The sequence below is a fragment of the Brienomyrus brachyistius genome, chromosome 13 (genome assembly GCF_023856365.1).
Source record: "Brienomyrus brachyistius isolate T26 chromosome 13, BBRACH_0.4, whole genome shotgun sequence".
In the NCBI taxonomy this organism is placed as follows: domain Eukaryota; kingdom Metazoa; phylum Chordata; class Actinopteri; order Osteoglossiformes; family Mormyridae; genus Brienomyrus; species Brienomyrus brachyistius.
Genome location: NC_064545.1, coordinates 16918033 through 16943913, shown reverse-complemented (window position 1 = coordinate 16943913; position 25881 = coordinate 16918033). Strand labels below are relative to the sequence as shown.

The 25881-nt window shown below is 45.8% G+C and overlaps 2 protein-coding genes and 1 long non-coding RNA gene across 4 annotated transcripts; 1 reads left to right on the top strand and 2 right to left on the bottom strand.

The window, feature by feature from the left end:
* Positions 1 to 277: 277 nt before the first annotated feature.
* Positions 278 to 10431, bottom strand: LOC125706736 (gliomedin-like). Its single transcript, XM_048973552.1, has 10 exons — positions 8494 to 10431; positions 8038 to 8089; positions 7656 to 7673; positions 7412 to 7501; positions 6223 to 6324; positions 6044 to 6148; positions 2394 to 2477; positions 2190 to 2315; positions 1971 to 2121; positions 278 to 1854 (listed from the first exon to the last, which is right to left on the bottom strand). Exons 1-10 carry the CDS (start codon positions 8848 to 8850, stop codon positions 1389 to 1391), a joined length of 1551 nt encoding a protein of 516 aa, XP_048829509.1. The 5' UTR covers positions 8851 to 10431; the 3' UTR covers positions 278 to 1388.
* Positions 10432 to 11299: 868 nt separating this feature from the next.
* On the bottom strand, positions 11300 to 16385 carry LOC125706594 (uncharacterized). Of its 2 annotated transcripts, none has more exons than XR_007382023.1 (4): positions 16285 to 16385; positions 15504 to 15612; positions 15080 to 15215; positions 11300 to 12811 (listed from the first exon to the last, which is right to left on the bottom strand). It is a non-coding gene; the product is annotated as an uncharacterized LOC125706594 (long non-coding RNA). The 2 variants fall into 2 exon arrangements; XR_007382022.1 differs by lacking the exon at positions 16285 to 16385 and adding an exon at positions 16049 to 16097.
* On the top strand, positions 14553 to 19854 carry LOC125706593 (aromatase-like). The gene is made up of 9 exons (XM_048973337.1): positions 14553 to 15179; positions 15531 to 15681; positions 15925 to 16079; positions 16223 to 16399; positions 17161 to 17275; positions 17445 to 17556; positions 17632 to 17794; positions 18132 to 18373; positions 18810 to 19854. Exons 1-9 carry the CDS (start codon positions 14975 to 14977, stop codon positions 19044 to 19046), a joined length of 1557 nt encoding a protein of 518 aa, XP_048829294.1. The 5' UTR covers positions 14553 to 14974; the 3' UTR covers positions 19047 to 19854.
* The last annotated feature ends 6027 nt before the right edge of the window (positions 19855 to 25881 follow it).

Below are 25881 nucleotides of genomic sequence, written 5' to 3'. Positions count from 1 at the left end.
ACCAGCTCTGTGGGAACCTGGGGGATTTACAGCAGCACATTGTAAAACTTCACCTAGGTGTACTAGCCAGTTAACCTGATGCCTTTCTCCATGTCATGTACATGTGTTCAAAATATGTATGTTGGTTTACAACACCATATTTTTAAAAGGGTGTGGTTACCGTTGTTGCTTCCAGGATAGGCTCCAGCCCCCCAGGTGGGACAAGCGGTTTGGAAAATGGATCATTGTCAATGTTAGGTACTGCTCTAACATCACACAAAAAATACTGCAGCGTAGCCCCTGTGATCCTCAGCGTAGGATTTCTTTTTATCGTGGTGATGATACAAAACAATATTTCCTCGACAAAACAACGGCCTCATCTTTTTCCACGACGATTACCAAGGTCTTTCTTTTTATGAGAGACGAGATAAGGGTAAGAAAACCAAAAGATAACTCGCGCTGCTACAGTTCTCCCGAGGAGCATTACTACGTCACGTTAGGATGTAATGTGTCTGAAGAACGGCAGAAAAACTGATTTTGGGCGCAGCCAGCCAAAGCTATGGGCATGCACTGGTCCCAAGACGATGGATGTTTACGTTAAGCGGTCTGCGATAAAGATTAAAGCGATTAGCATAGCGGTACGGAGACACCGTCTATGTTCCCCAATGAGCTGTGAAAGTCTTAGGGTGTCAGACGAGACGTTTATATTTCTATATTGGAATATATGCAAATACACATCTACTGCTTTCTCGTCGGACGGCTACATCGCCGCTTCGCTTGCCAAATCGCTCCTCGGGGTCACCGTTCACATAATAAATAAATTTCATCAAATGACTTCGTGAGGTTTCCGTTACGTGGCACGCTAGCGGTCCCGGAGGGTCGCTGCAAATACAAGGTTCCCTGTGGGAGAGGTTTTGGAATGGCTAAACTGACACGTTTTCACAGACGTAAAATCACACTTCTCCACAATTCCCTTTGGTGGCGCGACGCTTCGGCCCAATTTCCCTCATTTAGACGACAAAGGCTGTACGATTCAGTCGGTGGACAATTTCACATTATTGACTGCCTTGCCTTTACGCTGATCGCGTTACTTTCATTCCCATACGTCTCACTGAAATTGTACCTTGATAAGTTTCACTAAAGACAAAAAAAAAAAAACATCACTGCATTTTGGTCGGCATACTCACAGCAGTTCAGTCTAACCACTGTGCTTCTAAATACGTACAAAGGACTGAACGTGCGGCACAGCCTCACAAATGCTTTACATGGGAAAAATCATGCCGCTCTGCCCTGCCCTCCCCACCATTTCTATATACACAGTAAAATATCATTGACGTGATCATTATCTACTTCGGACTAACATTCATAATACAGCCTTTTATGGGGAAATCATGCATCGCTAACTGGTTTCATTGGTCCGAGAAAAAATGCACGTCGTACGCTCTCACATAGCCGCCATCCCACACATACAGCTGCCGATCCTTTGGACTGTAGGACATCATAGCCAGGACGCCGCTCGACGACCTAAAGTCTAGGCTCACGTTCACCGGCTTCCCTTTCAGCAGATCGAAGGCAAAGACCACCTCGGCGTCCTCGGCATCCGTGACGTACAGCACGCCGCGAGCTACAAAAGCGTTACCGGCCTTGGCCCTGGGGTAGGACGTGTTCGCAGACGTGCCCACGGACAGGCTCTTCTCGTCCAGTCGGGCCACCGCTATGTTTTCGTCGGTGCTCGAAGCGAATATGAGCCACAGTCCGTTCTCATCCGCCGCTAGCTTGAAGTACGTCTTAGAGTTGGAAAGGAGGTAGGTCAGGCTGTGGTAGAGGGCATTCTCTACGGTTAGGGTGCGTAACGTCTGGCTTCCGACGTGAAACCTGTTAAAAAACACAAATTGAAGAAATAAGCCCTAAATATGTTGGACGTTATATATGACATGCGTGATATTCAGTTCAGAGATTTATTTTCAGAACCACGAGGCGCCGGCACTCACTTGCCAATTTTGGAGGTCCCGGCGACGTGGTAGTAGATAGAACCGTCGTGCAAGACGTGGCCGCAGCCCTGGAAATACTTCTTCAGGTCTACGGGGTCGCCAGTGTCATTCCGGAGAGCCGCCACGCTCTCGTACCGCTTCACCGTCCGACCTGAAACAAACAGGGACCCCGCTCAGGGACGTCTCACACAGAGGACGTCGACGACCGTACACACGTACCCGAGAAATGCTCCGCGACCCAGATGCGCTCGTCGTCTCGCCGCGCCGTGTCCCGCATCCACGTCCCGAAGGTGCTTGCCATCTTGCTGACGTCTCTGGGGTTGCTTATGGATTTAATGATGCGTTCTATCGGGTAAAGACACGGCTTTCAGAAAGAAGGCCGGCCCGTGACCAAAACCGCGCTTAAGACGACAGATATTTTACCTGCTTTCCCAAAGGCCGCCTCTGTGACGCTTTGAGCCGCTTTTCCGGAGGGGGTGTCATCGTTCGGGGCAGACTGAGACGGACCTGAGGCAGTGAACGTCGCCGTCATCTCTATCATCGTCACTTTAGATGGCTTAAAACAACGGCGGGGGGGGAGCCCACCCGCACTCAAAGAGCTCTCGATCGCATAGCAAAGGTATCGTTACGTTAGCATCACAGTTCACCTTTCGACACCGTTCTACGTCGCAGAGCTCAAAGGAAAAAGAACCTCATTTACGGATGTAGCCACTTGAATTTTCCCACGTTTGCATGATGGGGCCTTGGCCGGTCCTTGGCTGGCCTCTTGACTATAAAGAGATCTCCCACGACGATGTAATGAACAAGGGGGCCGGCGTGATCCACCCCTTGCCTCTCTGTGTGTAAACTACTTGCGATGATTTATCCATCCACCAGGGAGAGCGGTGATTATGAAAGCTCAAGTGACTTACCTGATTTCAGGTATCTTAACTTCGCTACTGAAAATGAAAATCTAAGCAAGTATAATTTTCTTATATTTAGACAAAATTCCAATTTCATTAATAAACTGACTACACCGCAATAAATGGCCTGTGAAACTTAGATTGTTTCTGTCGTGAAGCCTAAAACTAGCAAAATGTGTTTTCAGTCAGTTTATTGATGAAATTAGGATTTTGTATTTTACTTCACCTTTTGGAGATGAGGTGGATCCAAGATGTGTGCAGTATAATAATTACAGACCTAAACAAAGTAATAAGATTGATATATGACAACTGAACAGATTTGAAGCCCATCGACCTTGTTTGGCACATGATGAGACGTGCAAGGAGGCCAAGCCAGGTACAAAGCGGCAGCGTGTCCAAGCGATAGAGTTTTTTCGGGAGAGGAGAGTAACCCAAGATGTGACCGGCAGACTAATTACAGGCTTAGACAAAGTAATAAGGTTGATTGTGGAGAATAAAGGTAGACAGAGTGGAAAATGAAACATAAAAAAAACATATGGTTCTATACTGGGCTTGAATAAAACAGACACGTTCCTTAGAGTGTTCAGTCTGGCTAACGGTCTGAAAGGCTGCCAATGGCTGCATATTCACGGGGTGGGGGGGGGGGGGGCAGTCACGACGACTTGTTTGCAGGGGATCGAGGTGAGGTTGTTTTCTTAACCTAAGAACACTGAACCGATGGTCAAGCAGGGTGGCAGCAGTATCGTGCCGTTTTGCTGATGGTACTGAAGCCTCTCACCCACTTTCAAAGTAGTCTGACATGCCTTGACGTTTTTCTAAATTGCTAAAACACATTTCCTAAAATCTCCTCTCCTTTAATCAAACCACTAAGCACAAACCCTACAATTCGAGCTAGACTCACAAAAAATGAAAACACCGCCAGTCAAAATAGTTGTTGGCATGTAAATTAAAAACTGTAAGACTATAATAAAAAAGTATGGTCGTCTACCAAAAATATTTGTATGCTGTACGGTTATGACTGATGACTAATATGTAACTTTTGCCGTATTCAGTACTCCAGAAAAGTTACTGTAAAGAACAAAGCCAAAAAAATAAACAAATGAGAGGCATATCACAGTAAAATGTCGTGCGACTGCCAAAGAAAGAAAGAATCCTCCGCGTGACCCATCTGTACCTTGACGTTGAGATTCAGCTCCTATTCACCTATGGCACATATTCTATGTTCTAGTCACTCTTTGGCTTCTTCACACATTTAGAAATGTGTGTGTTTTTTGCATGCAGTTTTGTTCCCAAAATTATCTTTAATATTTCAGCAATTCAGAAAAACTGTAAAATATTATATTTATCTAAACAACATTTATCCCAAAGTGCTTCGAATGCTTTTATCCAGCACAAACTCAGCACCGATAATCTGACATCATTTTGAATGCGATTACTATACTTTTTTGTTAAAATCTACTTTAAACAAACGCTTTTCAAAAACCTATTTTCAGTGGTGCTGACAGATTGTAAAAAAATCACATTATAAATATTTCTAGCCAAGACTTTTGAGCTCTGAAGCTTATAGACATAGGCGCTGGCTACACAAAGGTGAATGAGACATTCAAAGAATTGTATGAGGTTTGATTACTAAAGTGTTACAACTTTGAAGTGACTCTGGAGTCACCACACCTTTGCACACTGTCATTGGCCTATCAGTCTGGACTGTCTGTCACTGCTCCTCACACTAATCAGTTTGGAAAGGCAGTGTGAATTTTACAGGTTTTTTCCAATTGCTAAGACATCCTGCAATACTCAAGTTGCTTTCTCAAAACTCTTCATAGTCACCACAACATTACTTTATGTGGGCTGACCCGTTAAGCATTTTGCTTTGCTTTCATACAAAATGCAATCGATAACTAAATGCTTCAAAAATCATGGATTCCTATCTCACTCACAACATTACATTTTCAGAGGCCATTTTGCACGTGCCTACGTAGTGACCCTAAAACTGCTAATAAAACCGTCAAGACTGAAATATGTAATTTTGCTAAATTACTATCAAGACCCTTTCTAAAATATATTGTAAAAACCACATAAAAATTATGTTAATTGCCACAAGATCAAACAACGAATGCTGTATGCCAACAAATTTCTCCAGAGCAATGCCAAGGATGGAATCATGTATGTGAAGAGATAGTACCGTAGATTCTACTCTGTCTTAGCAACTGAAAAAAAAAATCATATTATATTACAGGAATAATACAATACAATAAATGAATATTAAAACAACAAATTAGTCAGCTATTAGTTGCTGAGTGGGGGCGGCATGGTGGTGCAGTGGTTAACACTGTTGCCTCATACCTTTGGGACCCGGGTTCGAGTCTCCGCCTGGGTCACATGTGTGTGGAGTTTGCATGTTCTCCCCATGTCGTCGTGGGGTTTCCTCCGGGTACTCCGGTTTCCCCCCGCAGTCCAAAAACATGCTGAGGCTAATTGGAGTTGCTAAATTGCCCGTAGGTATGCATGTGTGTGAGTGTGTGGTGAGTGTGTGGTGTGTGAGTGTGCCCTGCGATGGGCTGGCCCCCTATCCAGGGTTGTTCCCTGCCTCGTGCCCATTGCTTCCGGGATAGGCTCCGGACCCCCCGCGACCCAGTAGGATAAGCGGTTTGGAAATTGGATGGATGGACGGATGGATAGTTGCTGAGCTATTAGTTAAGTTCTCCTCAAACGGGCTCCATGGGCCGAATGGCCTCCTCTCGTTTGTGAATTTCTTATGTTTTTATGTAAATTGTCACTCCTCATCAGGATGCCAAGCTTCAAAACAGTTCTGGGTTATGCTGAAAAGCCAGGTCCGTGCCAGGAACCCAACTAGTTTAAATGAACTAGAAATTCTGCAAAGAAGAGTGGTCAGATATTCAGCCAGAATTATGCCAGAGGCTTGCCAATGGCTACCAAAATATTCTGGTTGATACCTGTTGTACTTGTGTATGTAAACTTGTGACCGCAACTAAAATGTGTTTTTGTAAAGAAAGCGCCATCTCATGCTAACACCCTGCAAGTGAATAAATGGACGGTTTTAGACGAGAATTTAGGCACACCCCCAGAAGGAGGGGGGTTATTCCCTTTGGCTAGCAACCGGCAGGGAACCTGTATTTTAGTTTTACTCTCGTGCTCATCGGAGCTCCTTACCCTGTTGCGACTTGCGCCCGCCGCTCCGGATTCGGGGTGGGCCGGGAGGTCCCGGGGGACCGGCAGGACCGGGAGCTCCGGGTGGACCGACCGGACCCGGTGGGCCTTTAGGGGGGACAGCGCAGGTCAGTGGATCTCGCGGCAGATGATTTCACACCGCGTGCTCTTTTTCACCTGACCTTCTACGACGATGTCGTTTGACATCTCTCCCTTCGCTCCTGGAGGCCCGTGATCGCCCGAGTCTCCCTTTTCTCCCGGGTCTCCCTTCACACCCATGGGCCCTGAGGAAGAAAGAAAGCACCCTTCGACAGATCTGTGCGTGGGACCTTGTGCATTTGACATTCCGATACCCGAAATCCTAAATGGGTCCGCCGATTTCATCTCGCTTCCGTTACCGTAGGTGCCCCAGATTTAGAAAACGGCAGGGAGAGACATGACTGTTCGACAGTTACGCGACAGAGGTAGGGCTCCATTTTGTCAAAGTGCTTTCTTTGACGGCGTACTGCGCCGTCAGAGGTCCCGTTCTCTTGCTAATGAATCGAACGCGCCGACCTCCTCGAGAATGCGTGTGGGCCGTCGGGCGCCGAGGTCATCCGCAGAAGAATGTCCACTCGTGCGCTCGTGAGCGGTACTCCCGCGGGCCGACGTCTGCCAGAATGTAGACGTGACATGGGGCTAGGGGCAGAAGGGCCTGGGAACGCCACAGCTCGCCACCTTCTCGTGAGCTCTGCGAGTCACGAGGCAGAGAGCGCAGCCTGACTTCGCTGGAGCCATCTGAGCAATAATGGCAACTAGTCACACCCTGCACAGTTTGTTTCATCTTTTCAGAGTATTCGTGATAAACACGGGGCGCTCATCCTGCTGCGCCACCTAAATAACCTCTGTAGACAACGCGGTTCGGTCTGACGATATTTCACATTTCCCAAAGTCGTGATACCCGGTGGGCAGAGACCTGGCTCGGCATCGTCGTCCGACGTCTTTGTCATCGCTAGGCTCGGTGAGGGGGGTGGCCGGAAAAGAGGCCGGTTGGGAGAAATTGCGCCCGGGGGCGGATTAATGCGCGAGTCGTGGGTCATTACCTATTGATGTGTGGGGTATGGAATGTTACAGATCGACGCTTGCGTTATGGGTTGTTGAGAATTATAATGTTTGGCACCCCGCCCCCTTCATATTTCACCACCGGCACTCTGCATACTAAGAACTCAGTCATTCCGCCTGGCTGTGCGTCATACGGTCCCAGCTCGGGGATTATGCGCAGCGGTTATCGCTGCCGTGCTCCGAATAGCCGCCTTATCTGGATAGTGGCATTAACTGAAGCGGCTAGTGGATGAACGGGCCCGTAAAGCCAGACGCTGCTCCGTGACCCACCTCTCCGCCCACGTCTGCCCTCGGCTCCAGGTTCCCCTTTCGGACCCGGCAGCCCCACGCGTCCGGGCGACCCGTCGGCTCCACGTGGTCCTGCGGTCCACACGAACACACCATCCGTCACGGCTATGGCACATGCTTTGGGGGTGAAAAACAAACACGCGCCCCCACACCCAAAGAGGGCCCCGGCCTCTCGCCCGACGCTCTCTCTGTTTGCTAGGTTCTCTTTCCCAAACGTGTCGCTTACCCATCGATCCAGGGGGGCCTGAAACAGAGGAGGATGATGTCAGAAGAGGACTTTGTATCTGTGAAGGCCTCCGCGTTCACCCTCCACCTTCCTTTTTTTAAAGTCAAATATATTAACGACAATCACGAGTGATTATTGAGATGAGGTAATGCTTCACTCGTGTGACTTGGCGACTCGGTCGCCGCTTGGATACAAATCATAAACAAATATACTAACCACGGGAAATACATGAGCCATTCTGATTCAATAATGATGAATCAGATTAATGTGGTTGATTAATGTGGGATCGTTTAGTTCCTGGTTAATTAATACATTTAGTAATGGTGTACGTTATTCGCGCCCCCTCGATGAGGCTAAACGAGAAAGGAAACGGACGCTGTACCTGTCAGACAGATTCCGTGTGTGCCGTTACAGAGATCCACCAGCACTTTGACCTAGAAAAAGGGCAGCGAGGGGTTACGAGATCGGCTCCCCGTGCGGCAGACCTGATCAGCTTCACTGCCGCACCCATGACCTCTGGGTTCAGGCGTGGACATACGATTTATAAGACCACCTCTTATCTTGTTTAACCAAAACTGCGGGGTGCGATGTTGTTATGTGTTAATGTCACAATTTTATAACACTGTTGGCCTGCGATCTCTTTGATGTCAGACAAACATAGTACACCTTAAAAGGATTTTATATATATCCGGCATATGACTGCACAACACTTCGAAAGTTTTAACCCCCCCCAAAAAAAAAAAAAAATTAATAAAAAAATAAACATTCTGATGAGGTACTCGTTTCAAAATACCAGCAAAGAGGTAGTACTTATAAAACGGCGCTCGCGTGAATTTACCGGAACCATGGAGTAAGTCATCATCATCATCATGTCCCGATTCTCCGTACTGTCAAGACCGCTCGAAATGTGCCGCTCGTGGCTCCGTTTGTCACGGGAGTACTGATGTCGCTCTGCCCGCTGGCCGCCGCGCTGGCGGGTCACCTCCGTGCGAAACTCCACCGCCGCCCTCTCCAAGAGCTCCTGCATCCGCGCGTCCAGCCGGGAGACCTCGCCGGAGAGCCGCGTGATCCGGTGGAGCACGAAAAGCAGCCCAGCGGTGTGAACCGCTATCGGGACGCACATGGCGAGCAGCAGCGCTCGTAACTTCCATGACAGACCACTATGACGTTTCTCATCTTTACTGCCCGGCGGCATTTTATCGTTCGCTCACCTAAGCAAAAAGAATTATAATAAAACTTGTGATATATATATTATAATAAAAATACGCGCTTATATTACCCCGAAAAATCTACTTTAAACATAGAAAAGATAGACATCCATTTAAAAGATAGATCGAAGCTTATTTTGCGGTTATATAGTTTTTCTAATCGGATGGAAAAGCGCTTTCAGGCTCGCTGTCGTCTGATTTATATGCCCCGGTACCCATTCTCCAGACTGGCATGTGGGCTGTTTTTGCATAATGCACATTCATATAATAGGACAGGGTCTTGGGGCGAGATTCGTAATTACTTCCAGAACAATGGTTTTGCTTGTGGTATTTAAAAATGACCGTTTAATGATTTGACATCGGGCCTTTTTAAGGTTACCGTAATAACAGAGTATGCTCTTCGCGGCTTTAAATCCCGAAGGATCCACAAATAGGATATTTAAAATACAGTGCACTCGTATCCGGTGATAAAGCTTTCGCGTACTTTATTCAAATCTTTTCTAATTCAAACGCCGGCTTGTGGAATTGTACATGTTAGGAACAAACCGTTCGGCTTCATTTAATCTAGTTGCCCGTGAAACACAATCGGGCACACGAATTTTATGCGATTTGTTTAATTTCACATCATGGCTTCACGATGAAAGAGTGTTTTGAATCAGGAAAAAAACTGTATAATCTGATAATGGTCATTTTTCGCTTCGGGATTTTCGCGCGTATTCATTTTTGTATCACAGACTCTTGAAATGGACTTTAATCATAATGTGGTTAAATAAAGTATAGTAAGCATAATCATAACAATCAAACTCCCTCGTCTTTTCCCCACCTAGTATGTGTGCATAGAAAACGTGTCAGCGTTACTGTTTTCTCCCCAAATAATATTTACCCCTATAGAATTCCTGTAATATTACTGCAGACGTAAGGTATAGTTTTAACAGATTTGTAATTCGTGACAACAAGCCATTGACGTCTAAAGAAAGGTGAGCGTATTAATGGCGAGGCATAATTCTGCTTCGTTTTAGTAGTTTGTACGTGCACATCCCCAAACGCGACCGTTCCTCTCCAACAACAAAGGTCAGACGAAATAGACCGTTTTATATCTGCGCCAATCTCCCTAATCATTTTGACACAGCTCCGCTCGAATTAACGCTTAGCGCGAGACCCTTGTGGGTGACCTGCCCCGAGGATGTAGGTCATCAGCATTGAGGAATCGGCGAACGTCTGCATTTTCTTTTAACGAGGGATGGCTGCATGCATTAACGCATACTGTGCAAATGTCCGACGCTGTATGTCAAAGAATGACGCCTATGATGCGCCTTAGTAATTCATGCACGAGTGGGGGACAGTCCCGGTAAAATCTCACACTAAGCTTTCAAGAATCTTATCGGTGATGGTGGGGTGGGGGGGAGCCTGTGCCCCAGTACAGCTTCATGTCTGGCAACATGCCTGGAACAGACAAAAGTATGAAACGGGCAAATTCATTATATCTATAGATTAAATAGACCAGATTGAACATTCTGCATAAGGGACTTCTTAACATTAAACGTCCCTTATAAATGGTGAATAAAGTGTAGAATTCTATGGTAACCTGGGTCTGATGATGTATCTAGTAAAGCGAGGGTGAGGGAGTGCTACCATATCTGCTTGTCCGGTGTAAACACAGAGAGAATTAAGAGGAAATGAATCCTGAGAGTGATGAAACGGCAGCAAAGCGCCTCCGTGCGCACACGCTCAGGCAGCGTGGGCCCGGGCCGCCAGATGCGCCGAGTGCCTGAAAGAGTGCTCTGCTCGCACCATTTACTCACGTTGGCGACCACACTGCCGACTACTGCCGGTAAACACCGACCTTAATGAACAAAGTCGATTTGACTCCGTCTGTCACATTAAACTCAGTTGTAAAAGGGCAATCGCGGTGATACCCCCATTTGTCAATGTTTTGGTATATTCCAAGAAAAAAAAACAAAACATGAGTTTAGTCCAAGTTCACTCCTTGTATTGTCTATGACGTGTGACAAAAGGAACCAAACTGAAAGAACACACAGACTCACCCTTATCTTTATCAGAGTCCAGTGGCTGGTTTTTTTTGGGGGGGGGGGGGGGGGGGGGGGCATAATCCAGCAGTCTCGAAAAAAAAAAAGTGCGGGTTAAAGCAAAAAAAAAAAAAAAAAAAGTTACTGAGCGGGGATCCAAGGAGGAGCCGTTCGCAGGTGCGGCAGGGGGGGCTACAGTGCTTAGAGATGGTTCACTGCTCACGTGGCAGCAGAGTAATGCCTGATCCTCAGAGAGAGACAGGTATAGGGTGAGAAGAAGGGAAGCATCATTTGCACAAACGCTAAACTCAGTCATAATTTGAAAGTTCAATTTAAAATTGAGTTAGATATAATTATTATAGATAAAATAGATTTATTTATACGGTCTGTTTGCACATTACATCGTCTCAAAGTGCTTTACGGCATCCCCGCCCAAAGCCCCCAGGAGAGCAAGCCAGAGGGTACAGCGGCAAAGAAAAACTCCCTAGAAGCAAAAACCCTTGGGAGGAACCAGACCCAAAGGGGAAGTCCATCCTCCGGGGGGCAGCAGAGGAAGCCCAAACCCTAATCAGACCCCCAAAGGGGGAGCCCGTCCACCAGGGGGCGGCAGAGGAAGTCCTAACCCTAACCAGACTCAAAGGAGGAACCCGTCCTCCGGGGGGGAGCAGAGGAAACCCTAACCGGATCAAAAGGTTGAGCCTGTCCTCCAGGGGCCGGCAGAGGAAGCCCTGACCCTAACTAGACCCCCAAAGGGGGAGCCCAGACACCAGAGAGGGTCATACAATTTAGGAAGAGATCCGAGTACCCGGTACCAGAATGATGATACGGATGCGAGTCGAATCGACGACTTGAAAAACTAAACGGGTACGGCGACAGCAGCTGTTCCGTACGTGACGGCGTACAATGCCTATCCCTGGCACCGAGTTTTGTGATTTTCAGATTAAAGGGTCTTCACGAGCATAGGGACGACATGGGAGGCCCGTTCCGGTTCCATTACGGAATGTTTGGGATCAAAAAAAAGTCCCAGAACAAAACAAATCTTCAATTCATCGCCTTCTTTGCGTCGTGCCTACAAAGCCGTGTGAATTGGATCATTGTGTGCCGCTCCATCTGTTTATGTACAGTTACTGTTACGCAACTAATGTTCCAGCCTGACGGAAGTAAAGAAACACTAAATGAAAGACAGAAAGGCGCGGAATCGTTCGGCGACACTAGAGATGGCTGCGCCTGCAGTGAACGGAGCGCAGTTATATCCAAAGCACGTGGGTTCTTCGTCCCTTTACGCTTCCTGTATCGTCTTCACGTAATGGCAGGAAGATTCAGATTAGCTGGCACAAAAGAGTGACTCTCGACACGCGTCACATTTAATTAAGTGAAACATTTCACATAGTAAAAACAATAAAGACTAAAACGAACGCAAGCCGTTCGTTTGCAAATCACCCAACGTCGGTTAGGTCGTCTCCGTCATGCCGACTGCGGTACGGCGCGTGACTACGGCAACTCTGCATCTATAGCGTTTAAAAATCAAGCGTGACGCAAATGATGCTCTGTATAGCACGGCTTAGCGTGGATTGCTTTATATAGCGGCTTAGTGTTTTTCTTTTGAGCATCTGTTACCCTCATGTGGCTCGTTACTTGCCACAGGTGTCCGTTGAACGGCAGGCTACTACTGCTATGGACACTCAAGTGTGTCCTTATCGATACGGTTGGCCCGACCACCCGAAAGAGGTGCGTTTGTTGCACGTGACCGCTGTGTCCGTCCACTTGAGTGGATAGAGCACTCGAGGCCCGTGATGGGTGCGAGTCTTACTGCTCCTCCGTGACACGACGTCGTCGGGGTCACGGTCTGATGCCCGCTTGAGCCCTCTGGATTCCTTCCCCGGGCGTGTGGGCGTCCAGTGAATTTGCAAGTCCTTTTACTCTGATGAGATAAAACAAAGGTCTTATGGTCACACAAAAGACTTCTGTGGCAGACCGTTTTAATACGTGAAACCGACAAGAATAATGTTACAGTACGACGGCTACGTTAATGTGGCGAGACGTACGGGGGAATACAGAGCACGTGCTGTCCGGCAGGCGACTCATGCCAGCGCGGATTTCACAGCGCCGCTTTAAAATGTGCTTTTTGTTAAAGGATCATTCAGAATGACGTTTCTCAATGAATTCCACTCATGTTCGCTCGACGACCGTTTCTTGCCGGGGGACTGAAAGCGAGCCAGAACATTTGAAAACTAACCCCGAACGTTAAACTTGACGTCTCTCTTTAACGTTCCTCGTTTCCTCTATTTTTGAAAGGAACGCTTAATATAAGACAAACTCGTAACCGCGCGGTCGAGACCGAGCGAAAAATGCGACCGAGGCGATTACAGAGTACCGAGACTATAAAACATTCATTTATATATTTAAGTTAATGACATTTGTGTCCTTCCGTCAGCTGGGTCTCCTTTGTCCCGATGACGGGGGATTGATGCTCCGACCTTGACCGAGACACTTTTCTCCTTCTCCCTCTTTTGATCATCGTTATAAAATCTAGAGTGTCGTCACTGTGGCAGCCCTATTACCACCCGGCCGGTGTGCTTCGGGGTGAGCCGTTATCCAGAGAGGCCTCCCCCTGCTGGGTCTCTCACTGATGGACTGGATCTTTGCCGACTTTGCAAATAGGGGGCGCTGTGTCTGTGCGATTCTTCCACGAGTTTGAATGTGATTTACACACCCCCTCGCTCCCCCAGCAGATAGAGGGGTAGGTCAGCAAAGGGGTACGTCCAACACGACGCTTTTATGCATCCTATGCGGTTGGCCGCAGCTGCTGCGTGGCGGTATGGTCTGCTTCTCTATTCTTAAAAAGACGCCATTCATGATTACTTGGGTCAGACTGACCCAGGCGTATTGTACGCCTCACAGAGCCCTGTTCAGCCAGCAAACATAATGGGGAGGTACACCCCTGCCCCCCCCCCCCGAAAAAAAAAAAAAGACAGTACTGCTTTTACGCTCCCAAACACTTGGCTGGGTACAAGTCTGCTGGCAGTGTAGCGCTTCATTCTGAGGGTGTTTGCTTGTTAGCCTGCATTATTGTCCCATTGCCTTGCCTGGGGAGGCCACGATGAAAAAAAGTTTAGGACATTTGATGGTACTTGAAACCTAAACTGTAGGTGTTTCCTAGCAACCACTAAATTAACAGCTTACCGCAGTCTTCTTTTTGTAATCCAGAGCTAGAAGATTGGCGGTTCACGAGGGGGAAGGGCCCTGATGTCACATTTCGAAGACTCTAAGACTTAAATATTCAGAAGGCAGATCTGTTTTTTAGTTCTAGGTACCCCCCCCCCCCCCCAGCTCTGACTGACGGCAGACAACTACAGGGTAAGAAACTTAACTTCCATACATACATACATACATACATCCATCCTCCTGCTGATTATCCACCATGTCGTGAGACACGCCACAACTTGACAATCATTTTGTAACAATGTTTCAGAGATCATAAAATATATGTCTAATTTCTGCAACGTGATTTTCAAAATACTGTAAATTTCAGGGGTCTGGGTAAATTTTATAACCTTCCGTAGTATATTGTTACAGCTGAGCACATAGACGTGGCTGGCGTTAAACGTACTCGGGCTTCTAACCCACTAGGTCCCAGATGTGGAGGACTACGTCTGAACCGAAAGTGGTACGGTGGTATATATTTATAACCGAATACAGGGCCCACGTGTTGTATCTAAGATAAACGCATGGAAAATCGAATTTCACACTCTTTGAAGAATAAATTAAAAGTGCAGTTCGATAGACGGAGACGCGCCGAGTCAGGGGTCAAGCTGAAAAGCTTTAATGCTTGCGTGTTTTGGTTACACGTGTCACAATATGTCCTAACTTTATTTTACTGTAGTATTTTCAAGGACGGCGTTTGTTGGCAGGTTCTTTATAAATCAAGGCTACTTCGGGTTTGTTTAAAACTTCGCTTTTTGTTTTGACTTTTGAATTACCCTGACCTGTCTATTAACCAAACTTGGCCGGATATAAGACTGCGATGCTAGCAAACCGGACAGGTGACACGGCTAAATCGGAAGACGCGACATAAGCCGTCGGTATGGTAGCGAATGTGCCCTCACCGCGTGTCGGACCTTTGAATCAGATTCACCTGAGAGAGGCGACGATGGAGTTTCTGGTGCCAGTTCCACACAACTCTACTCACGCGACTGCGGAGGTCGTGACCGGAGCCACCGCCACGCTGCTGGTCCTGTTGTGCCTGCTGCTCGCCGCTCGGACTCGTGCATACAAATCCTCTGTACCAGGCGAGTGATACGAATCACGGCCGTTCGAGCTCATTGCTGGACGACAGAAGAGCGATAGTTTCACGCACTCATTAATCTGTGTTTTAATTTTTTTTATCGCAGTACTAACATTTGGTTATTTTGTGTCACGCAGAGCCGCTGAAACCACTTTACACACGTGTATCCCTCTTTGTATGCTTTCATAAACGGGAAGATATTTTATTACAAATCGCTTCCAATTCTCAAAATCCTATTCTGAGATATGCAGTCACTTAGGTTATGACCTTCATCGGATAAATGTTTAAATGTAGGTCCTAAAAAATGATGCAGTAACTATAGACTGACCCGCATTTCGTCCCGGCGTCTCCTTAGGTCCTTCCTTCTGCATGGGGATCGGCCCCCTTCTTACCTACTGCAGGTTCATCTGGACGGGAATAGGGACCGCTTGCAACTACTACAACGAAAAGTATGGAGATATCGTTAGGGTCTGGATAAACGGCGAAGAGACGCTTATTATAAGCAGGCGAGTACAGATACATTTTTTTCCGCCTGCATCTCGTGCAATTAAATATTGCAGTTTCATACAAATGCGAAGAATTATCAACAAGCAAATATGGAACGATCGACTAAATGCTCAGTAACTGGAGTCAGATTTGTCTTGTGTTTAATTCCGAGTGAAACCGATATGCTATGTCGAGTTGCGGCAGATATATTTCGAATAGATTTGACGGGTGAGGTTAATGCAGGTGCGCCTTTCTTTGCGCAGGTCCTCGGCTGTGTATCAGGTTTTGAGGAGCGCCCAGTACACCTCCAGGTTCGCCAGTAAACAAGGCCTGCAGTGTATTGGCATGTACGAAAGAGGCATCATCTTTAACTGCAACGTCACTCACTGGAAAACATGTCGTGCGTACTTTGCCAAAGGTACTTTTCCCTGAAAAAAAAGTAGTGTCACAAAGTCACTAGGGGACGAGGATGAAGAGAACTATAACGTCCCTTTTACACGTTCAAGTTAATTCACCTCCGTTCTTCGGTAGCCGCTGTTAAGAGCGCACTCCGTGTGACAGCTTTGACAGGTCCCGGACTGCAGCAAACCGCGGACATCTGTGTCGCGTCTACAAATAGGCACCTGGACCAGCTGCGGGATTTCACCGACGCGCAGGGTCACGTGGACACCCTCCACCTGCTGCGCTGCATCGTTGTGGACGTCTCCAACAACCTCTTCTTGAGGGTTCCGCTCGACGGTGAGCAAACTGATATCCACCCGTCGATTATGCGGTATATAATCAGGCGTGGTCCCATAGGATGAAACTGTAAAAAAAACAATTGACAGAACTCCGATTAAAGTAATTTTCTGACATGAATGCATTATGCTTCAGCGGTACATGTCAGTCGCTTGTCCTCATCTATAAAGTTCTACATTTAACTACTGCGGCTTTGTGTAAACAACCCACACATTTGTACATTAGGATTTAAGAAATATTGTTGCTATGCGATTCCTAGTTATTCATATCTACTGAAGGGCTGACCCAGGGACAAACTGAGGTAATAATCCACATTTTCTGAACCCCATTACCAGTGTAATCATTACCGTATTGTACTGACTGAAGGGTTGCCAGCTCTCGTGCATTTGGCCATGGGCATAAATTATCAAAACCGGCTAATACGAGCTCCTCACGGATAATAATGTCTCCCCCTAAATTACAAAAATTACACCCTTGTTCTGGCGTGACACTTACGCTTTCTGACTCTCGCGTTCATGCAAGAAGTATTCCAGTAAACGTATATTATTCCATCATAAAACTAAAAGTTGGCTACATCAAAAGCACTGGGGTAGTTTGCAAACCCTACTATTTACAAGGTAATAGAACCGTTACGCACACGTAAATGCGTGTGCAGTCTCACGGCTGACCAAAGTTGGCGGTGCCGCTCAGCCTGCAGACGTCGCTCACATCTATGCCGGATCCAACCAGAAACTTCTGCCTTGTGCTTCTTTTGCTCTCAGGAAAGGAGCTCCTGTTGAAGATTCAGAAATACTTTGACACCTGGCAGACTGTGCTGATTAAGCCTGCCGTTTTCTTCAAGTTTGAGTGGATCTATAAAAAATATAAAGACTCCGCGTAAGTTTCCCAATGTGCTAATTTTTCATTTCGGCGAGTGGTGTGATTCCCGTTTAAATTAGTGGTGCGAGACTCTCCCAAAAACACTCCGGCGTGGGATGACGACAGTGTCTGGTTCCAATGAATTTCATCTTATGTGACTGAATTTTGCTTTTTCTTTTAATTGCAGACAGGAGCTCCAGGATGCCATGGAAATCCTCGTTGAGAAGAAGCGGACTGCTCTCCTCCGGGCAGAGAAACTGGACGGACTGGATTTCGCGGCCGACTTGATATTTGCGCAGGTCAGTCGGCGTCCCCTCGCTTGGGTGTCCGTCGCGCGCTGCGACTCGGTCTGATGTGCCGTGCTTCCGCCGCAGGGTCACGGCGAGCTGTCGGCGGACGACGTCAGACAGTGTGTCCTGGAGATGGTCATCGCAGCCCCCGACACCTTATCGATCAGCTTGTTCTTCATGTTGATGCTGCTGAAGCAGAACCCTGTTGAGGAGCAGAAGGTGCTGGAGGAGGTAGATAAAGTCGTGGGTAAGAGTTTCCATTCCACACGCCTGTCAGAGTGCCATCGATGTTTACGTGACGCGGTCAGATATGCTGGCGGATGGTTTGGGAGAAACTGGGCTTCGGCACTCGTGGTGGGCGGGAACATTGCCGAGTTTTTAACTAGTTCCATCCATTTGTCATTGGTTACTTTGCGGCATCTGTTTGGTTAAGGTACCATAACACAGGTTTCCGACTGACTGACCTGAACTGGGTAACCTCACCTCATGAGTCAAGTTCCCCTGAGCCAAAACGGAAAATCCACCTAGAGACAGTGCAGCTCCTTGGTGTGTCGAGTGTGACCCCTCTCGTTGTTAATCGACAGGAGGAAAGGCCTTGGAGAATGCGGACCTGCAAAGCCTGACGGTGCTCGAGAGCTGTATCAACGAATCGCTGCGCTTCCATCCCGTCGTGGACTTCACGATGCGCAGGGCTCTGACAGACGACGTCATCGAGGGCTACAAGGTGGCCAAGGGAACCAACGTCATTCTCAACGTCGGTCGCATGCACAAGACGGAATTCTTCCCCAAACCAAATGAATTCAGCTTGGAAAACTTTGAGAAAACTGTAAGTGGGCCCCACGGGATTGCTGCAGAAATTCAGAAAACATTATAAAATGTTATTGCCGCTCGACTGTAAAGCGGTATCATCGTTAGACTTTGGAACGAGGTTTTTAAAGTGTTCCCATCATTATTCCATTTGTTCATCTTCCAACCGCTTGGTTAGGGTCCCGGGAGGGGGGCTGGTCTGGAGCCTATCCCAGGCAGCACAGGGCAGGGGTAAACTCAGTCTGCATGTGCTGTGGAAACCTAACTTTCTATGGGTATTTTAGAGATGCCAGATAGCGTGACTGCGTGCCTTTGGGTTGGAGGACTCCACACAAATACGGCAGAGGGGCGAATGGAACCCCAGTTGCTATGAATTACCTGCCTGCTGCTCCGTCTTTACCTCAATGCCCCGCCGCCACACCTGGTCCTAAACGTTCCACCCTCGTCATCCCCAGGTGCCCAAGCGCTTCTTCCAACCCTTCGGCTCTGGGCCGCGCTCCTGTGTGGGGAAGCACATCGCCATGGTGATGATGAAGGCCATCCTGGCCACGCTGCTGGCGCGCTACACGGTGTGTCCGCGTACAGGCTGCACGCTCAGCAGCATCCGGCAGACCAACAACATCTCCCAGCAGCCCGTGGAGGAGGAGCACGACGACAGCCTCAGCATGCGCTTCCTACCCCGCACCAAGTAGCTGCCCCCCTCCCCGCTTTCAGCTAAGGCTTCCTCTGAGCTCCTGCTTGGACTTTTATTTGCCTTTTATATTGTACAGTCAGTTTTTTTTAAGTGTCTTGTAAAGATCATCATGTATTTTGTCAGTTTTATTGGACATATCTCAGAACGACTTTCATAGGAGCAGAATCACGTGTAGAAGCATAACCACACAGCCAGCCCTCCGTACAGATCTGTTACAGCGCTTCTCATTTTTACTTTAAAATTCACTGCTTAAGTACTTTGCCTTCTTTTCTACTTCACAAGATCGATCCACGATAAAGATAAGACTTCTGACATTTTTTTTCCCTTTCAGCCTCGTTTCTACCTTTTACTCTAGACGGAAGATGTTGTAATGTGTAGTTCGTAGATTCACCAGCAGGTGGTAGTCTAAGATGGGGCACGTTACAGCACCAGCCTCAAATAAAATGAGACGCTAAGCTAAATACAGCACTGTATTTAAAAAAAAAAAGCAAAAAAAAAAAAAAAAAAGTGTTTTTAAGTATGAAAGATTCGTTCCCCTGGAAATTTCACCATCGGTATAGACATAAGGGGCCAGGAAGTAATAATTTTAATCTATCTGTGCACTTAAACAGTTCCACTCTCCTACTAACTGCTGGTAGGGTGGTCCCGTGACTTCCTTCCATGCTGTTGGCATGAGGGAAAAGATTTGTTTGGAACAGACGAATCGTGAACTGACAGGTAACGTGGAAACCTACATTAACAAATACCCTGCATAATGTTAGTAAATGGTCCAGACACCGATTAACAAATAAACTATTCTACTTGCACTGAGATCTGTCAGTTTTTAATGTGCCGTTTATTGTTTCCTTTCTAGAATGTCTAGCTAACCATAAATGCATATATGGAATATATATACCATTCAAGGTATGGCGATGTGGTGGTGTTGTCTCACACCTCTGGAACCTGGGTTCGAGTCTCCACCAGGGTTCCATGTGTATGGAGTTTGTATGTTTTCCTCTGGAGTTACCTCATTGCCTGTAGGTGTGTGTATGTGTCAGTGACTGGTGTGTGCATGTGCCCAGTGATGGTTTTCCACCCCATCCAGGGTTCTTCCCTGCCTTGTGCCTGTAGGCTCTAGGCCCCTGCAACCCTGAACAGGATAAGTGGTCTTAGAAAATGGATGAATGGAACATTCAAGGTACAATCATGAAATTCTGATACCCTAGATTTCTAGATGGTCAAAGAGTGACAATCTGAGTTTTGTCTGCAGACTAACTTTCAGGGGGATTTAAAGCATGAATTGAAATGGACCACATGCCGTATCCATATTAAATGTGTTTCAATCACAGACAATACTACTGTATTAAATATGCAAATGTACAGTTTTCACTTGAATAATAGAATGAACCACAAAGGTGAATACTATCCATCCATTAATTTTCAAGTGTTAAACATGCTATTTAGGTGACAGAAATTTAGCTATGCTTATATCTATGATCGGTATGATTGTCGGTGCCTAAATATTCCTGCTAGCACACTGCCTGACACCTACAGGTTGGGAGGAATCACTGCATCTCACTCATTTGCACACCTTCGCACTCTACTGTTAGGTACTCTACAAACATCTAAGCCAGCTGACGTACGCAGTTAACATCAAATACATCCTTATCAAAAAATCCAGTTGATTTCGCCATTTTGCATCAATATATAGGTATTTAACTCAAGAAAGAGGGAATGTGTGATTTCCGGCATTAAGCAAGCTGAATGATAAGCAGTTCGATATCTATGTGCGTTTTTAAATGTGTCCCATTTAAATGGTTCTGATATTTTTGACTGAAATTAAACCATCTCATTTTTTTTGTAAATGCAAGGCATATTCAAGACTGTCATGCAGCTTCGGGGGCAGTTCGGAGACATGAGGAGGTGGTACTAAAAATACAGCCATATTTCATTAGAAACTGGAAAATTACAATCTATTTTCTCGCCTTTCAATGACCCAGTCGTATGGACCATAAACATACTGAAGGCATGTCGATTGCTTTTACTGACAGACTAACTTTAATACTGACGTTCAGCGGGAGTGTGCTATTGAACACCACTGTTCTGCATCTGTGAAGTTCGGTGCGGAGCCCGACGTCAGCCATCGGTGACCTTCGGCTGACCCAAAGCGAGAGTCATCGACAGGCATTATGATCACTGTGAGCTGAAGCCCAGCTGCTTCAGGCAGGCTGACACTACGGCTGATGAAAGCCGTTCGAATGAAGCGTCCACAGGCAACCCAGGGATCGCGGTTTCAGACGCCAGTCGGGGTCACACCTTTGATCCGTTGTGTGATTTGCTGATCCTGAGCATCTTGACATCTTCTGTAAAAATGTCTAGCTTAAAAAAGAATAAAAGGAAAGAACTCCTGTATGTGACTCACAGAGAACAGCATTGTGTGCTGAAGCAACTGCATATGAAAATAATAACTCTTGTCCTCTTTATTTTCATATTTCATATTTCTTGCCTGCCCCAGCTCTGCTCAGAGCTGGTCATGGAAAACATGTTCATTTATTTTCAAATTCCCACCTGGATACCAGGATGAATGTAATTGAATAATGTGCCACTGATTCTGGTTTCAAACGGACCATCCAAAGATATAACAACAGACTGTGTTTAAAGGTGTGAATTGTGATCCTTCTAAAATAATAATAATAAAAAACCCTCTTTCCTTGTTAAGTTTTTTCATGAGAAAAGGTCACTTTCAAATTAAAAAGAAGCCCTACGAACGACTCACCCTACAAATGAGTCCGCGTGCTACCTGTTCTCTGTTCTCCTCGACAGACATTGACCTGAACCGTAAACTTGCTCAAATTGTTTTCCATGAAACACACTTTGGGAAAACAGCCATATGCCGCACTAAATGTATTTATTGAGCAGAGGCTTTTATTCAAAGCGACAGAGAATGGAGCCAGCCAGTCTCTGAAGCAGCCGTGCTTAAGGGCGTCGCTCAAGGGCCTAGTGGTGACATCACCCTGCCGACCGTAAGATTCAAACCTGCCACCTTCCAGTTGTGGGCACAAAGTGCAAACCTACACAGCCACACCCCACCCAAAGGCACTCAGTTGTAAATTGTGTATTAAAAATGTACTATGTGAATGTACACGCTGAGATTTTCTACTGTACATTTGCATGTCACTCACTTAACATTTAGTAAAAATATATTCAACATTCTTTTTGTTAAATAAATTTACAATTATGTTCACTATTTGAGTACTTTTATTAGCAAGCAAATGTCATACCTTTGATTCAGAGTAAGCTCCTGTAGCAGTTATAACACCAGAAAAATTCAAAGCATTCGTTGTAAAAGGGACATTAAATACTGCTCAGTTTCATGGGATGAAAGGTAACTAGTGCATTTAAAGTTAATGGACGGGCTAGATTTTACTCTGCCGTCACCGCACAACCAGTTAATAAAATGTCAGAAATGTCAGAGTATGTCACATACTCTTTCCATGTCAAAAAGGAACCTTGTTTTATTTGACTTAAAATTTAATTTTTAATTGTTCCAGTACTTATGTATAAAAAATCTGCAGTTATGAAATAAAAGTGGTAAAAACCTGCGGTTTTCAAACTGGTACTGTATCTCTGCTTAGCTTGAGAGGAATATATATATGGATGCAATAGGCACAGGACAGAGCAGAGGCTGACCCGACCTCCGTTTGCAGTGATGCAGTGCTAACTCTGCCATCTTACCTTATCATCATCCCACACCACAGCATTTTTGTTACTGCTGCAAATCCCTTATTATCACCTCTATGTATTTATAAATTCGTATTATTCTGTTAGATCCCCAAGTCTAATCATCACCTTTCTGCCTGAAGCCATCAACAGAAGAAAAATTGGTAATGTTTTCTTTAATTTAACAAGGAACGTGATTATCACACGCAGAGATTGTAACTTGCAGGGATGAATAACGGCATTCCTAAATCCAAACACGCTCACTTGAGTGGCAAAAGCTCTGAAAGGGCGCTTTCGTTGGGGGAGAATTGCACCCCCAAAAACATAATGAAGACCCGGGAATTAGGAATGCTGGTCAAGTGGTGGCTGCTGCGCAGCAACATCTTACAAAAAAAGACTGCATTTCCCATAATGCACTGAACATGGAGCCTACCCTTCATTAAGGTGAAGCTGTTGCTGAATTATTACTGTTGAATTAAGCTGATTCAAAGGTTTTACTTAGATACATCATAGATTATATCAAAATATAACCCACTTTTCTTTAAAAAAAAAATACATTTGCCAGTCAAATATCATTGCTGCCATTTTGTATTTCAGATTCGACAGACATGTTTACCCAAAGCAATTCAAGGATCTCATATTTTCAGCACTACATGGTTTTGATTTGAAATTTTTATGTTCTGATATTTTGTTCCCTTTATTCCTAATCTGTTACGTACTGGTAGGAATTCTGAGAATGGAGTGACAAGCAAATCACCTTAGGCGACCTTAGGTGATCCAAGACGACCACTGATACCAACAGTCGCTCCTCCATAATGAACCAGGAGGATGAGAGAGCAGAGAAAGACAATCTAAGACAAGCAATTAGGAGACGTAGGTATTCTTCAGTTTGCCTGTCACGCCATGGTCACGCCTACCTGAACTTTGAGCAGGACACCCATCTGCGTGACAGACTCCTCTGCAGGCCCCACCACTGAGCAATCACCGCTGGCCTATCAGCGCTGAGCAATCACCACTGGCCTATCAGCGCTGAGCAATCACCACTGGCCTACCACCGCTGAGCTACCACCGCTGGTCAACAGTGCTGTTACACGGAGCTTGGCTTGTGTCACCGAACTGGGACAACGAGAGCACAGGGGAATTTATGTCACATTTATCATAATAAGACCCTTATTTTAAAGGCTTATTTTCAGCCTGATATCACTTTTAGATTCCCGAGTGGAGGCTCTTTCCCTACATAACAAACATCCTTCTTAAGTATTTAGAACGTTCTGTCATGATTAAAATAATTTTTCCCTCAAGTTCCCCTTTTCCAAAAAAAAAAAAAAAAACAGTAATTTCTCCAGGACTATAAACTACATTTTTAATGAAAAATCTGATGGTCTGAGTCCAAGGAATACTCACATGTTGGACCTAAATACAAAGTACCAGACCTATATTTGAGTACACTATTGTGCCTATAAAACACATTTGAAACAAAAGAGTTATGAAAATAACAGTAGCATAACCACTACTTTTATAACAACATCAGAAGATTAATTCTGTCTTGAACATCTCAGTGGTTGTAAACATGTGGAAACTACTAATGATAAAGCACAAGATCAAACTGGAAAAAAAGCTGAAAAATGAGCCAGACTCTCTGTAAGAGAGTGTGTCTGTGGTTGTTTGACTCCAGACATACAAAGCAGACTTTCAGTGGGTTTCAGCTAAAGATCACGAGAAACAGCTGAGCAAGCATTTACCTTCCACTAAGCTGTGGTTGGGACACCCGCTCCAGCCAAGCAAAAGCCAAATGCCAGAATAAGATATGGTGCATATGTTCTTGTTAAAGGTGCATCAAACTCTATTTGCTGGAAATTCTTGGCCATTCATATGGGCGGAGGGGAGGGGAGAGAAGGTGTGCTTGTGGTTTAGTTAAAAAAAATACATGGGTGATTTGGATGACTGCTGCGATTACAGGGGTGATTTTGGGAGAGGTTTGGAATCGGCTAAGCTGACAATTCGACAGACATTATATCATACTTTCACACCAATAAGAAGCTCATTTAAACAAAATTTCTTAGGCTGCCTAAGACTTTTTCCACGGTATTGTATGCAAGTGCACATTGAGCTCCGGCATTTTCCATCCTACGTGGATGCGGCACACATCAGCGGCAACCAGGCATGCACCTTAAGCTCTTACTGTTCTCAGGTGCCTCCTTCTCGAGAGTGAAGTCCATGCTGACCGGATGCACTGCTTCATGACGCGGCAGCTGCTCAGTCGGGACTGCTCAGGCGACCGCCAGGACGCTCCTGCCTTCACTTCAGGATATCTCCAGCACATCCTGCCTCAAGAAGGCTGACATCATCATCATGGACTCCGGTCACTCTGCACAGCCATATTTTACTCTGTATCCCTCCCATCAGACAGTACATAAACATCAGCACTCAAACCATGAGGTTCATGAACAATTCATACCCGCTAGAAATTAGACTACTTAACAGCTGCTGTTTACAATATATAAGGCCAGTATATCTGTCCATTTCACACCTCATCCCCACCGCTGTCATTTGCCATCTGTTTTTGTTACGATACTTATTTTATGTACTGTACAGTGTTATTGTTACTTATTGTTTGTTATGGTTCCTGTCCTTATTGCCGTCTCATGCTACTACTTACTGTTGACTAATCATCAAGTGTTTTTCCCGGTATTTTCGTATACATTACACCCAACCCCACCACACACACACACACAGGACATTTTAACATGGGGGACCCAGGGAGACCAACAACCCGCTTGAAAACAGACAACTGATTGTAGTCGGTACATATGGAAATAAGCTACATTTCCAGAATGTCAAACCTATCAGTATGTAAAACCAGTACAAAGCTGTTGCTAGGAGCATAGATATTTACATTACTGTGAGCTAGAGGACCCAACAGCTCCCATGGAGAAGTAAACCTGGTACTACCTTCTATAAAACATTCGAACCACCCGAGTTATCAGTGATTAATGTCCCAACGGCTGCTCCATAGTTTCTCAACTGTATAAAGAAAACTACTTTCTCAAATAACTTAAACACTGAAAACTTTATTACACAGGTATTCTCAAGGCTTCTAAACAGCTGTAAACCAGCTGTGCCTGAATATTTAA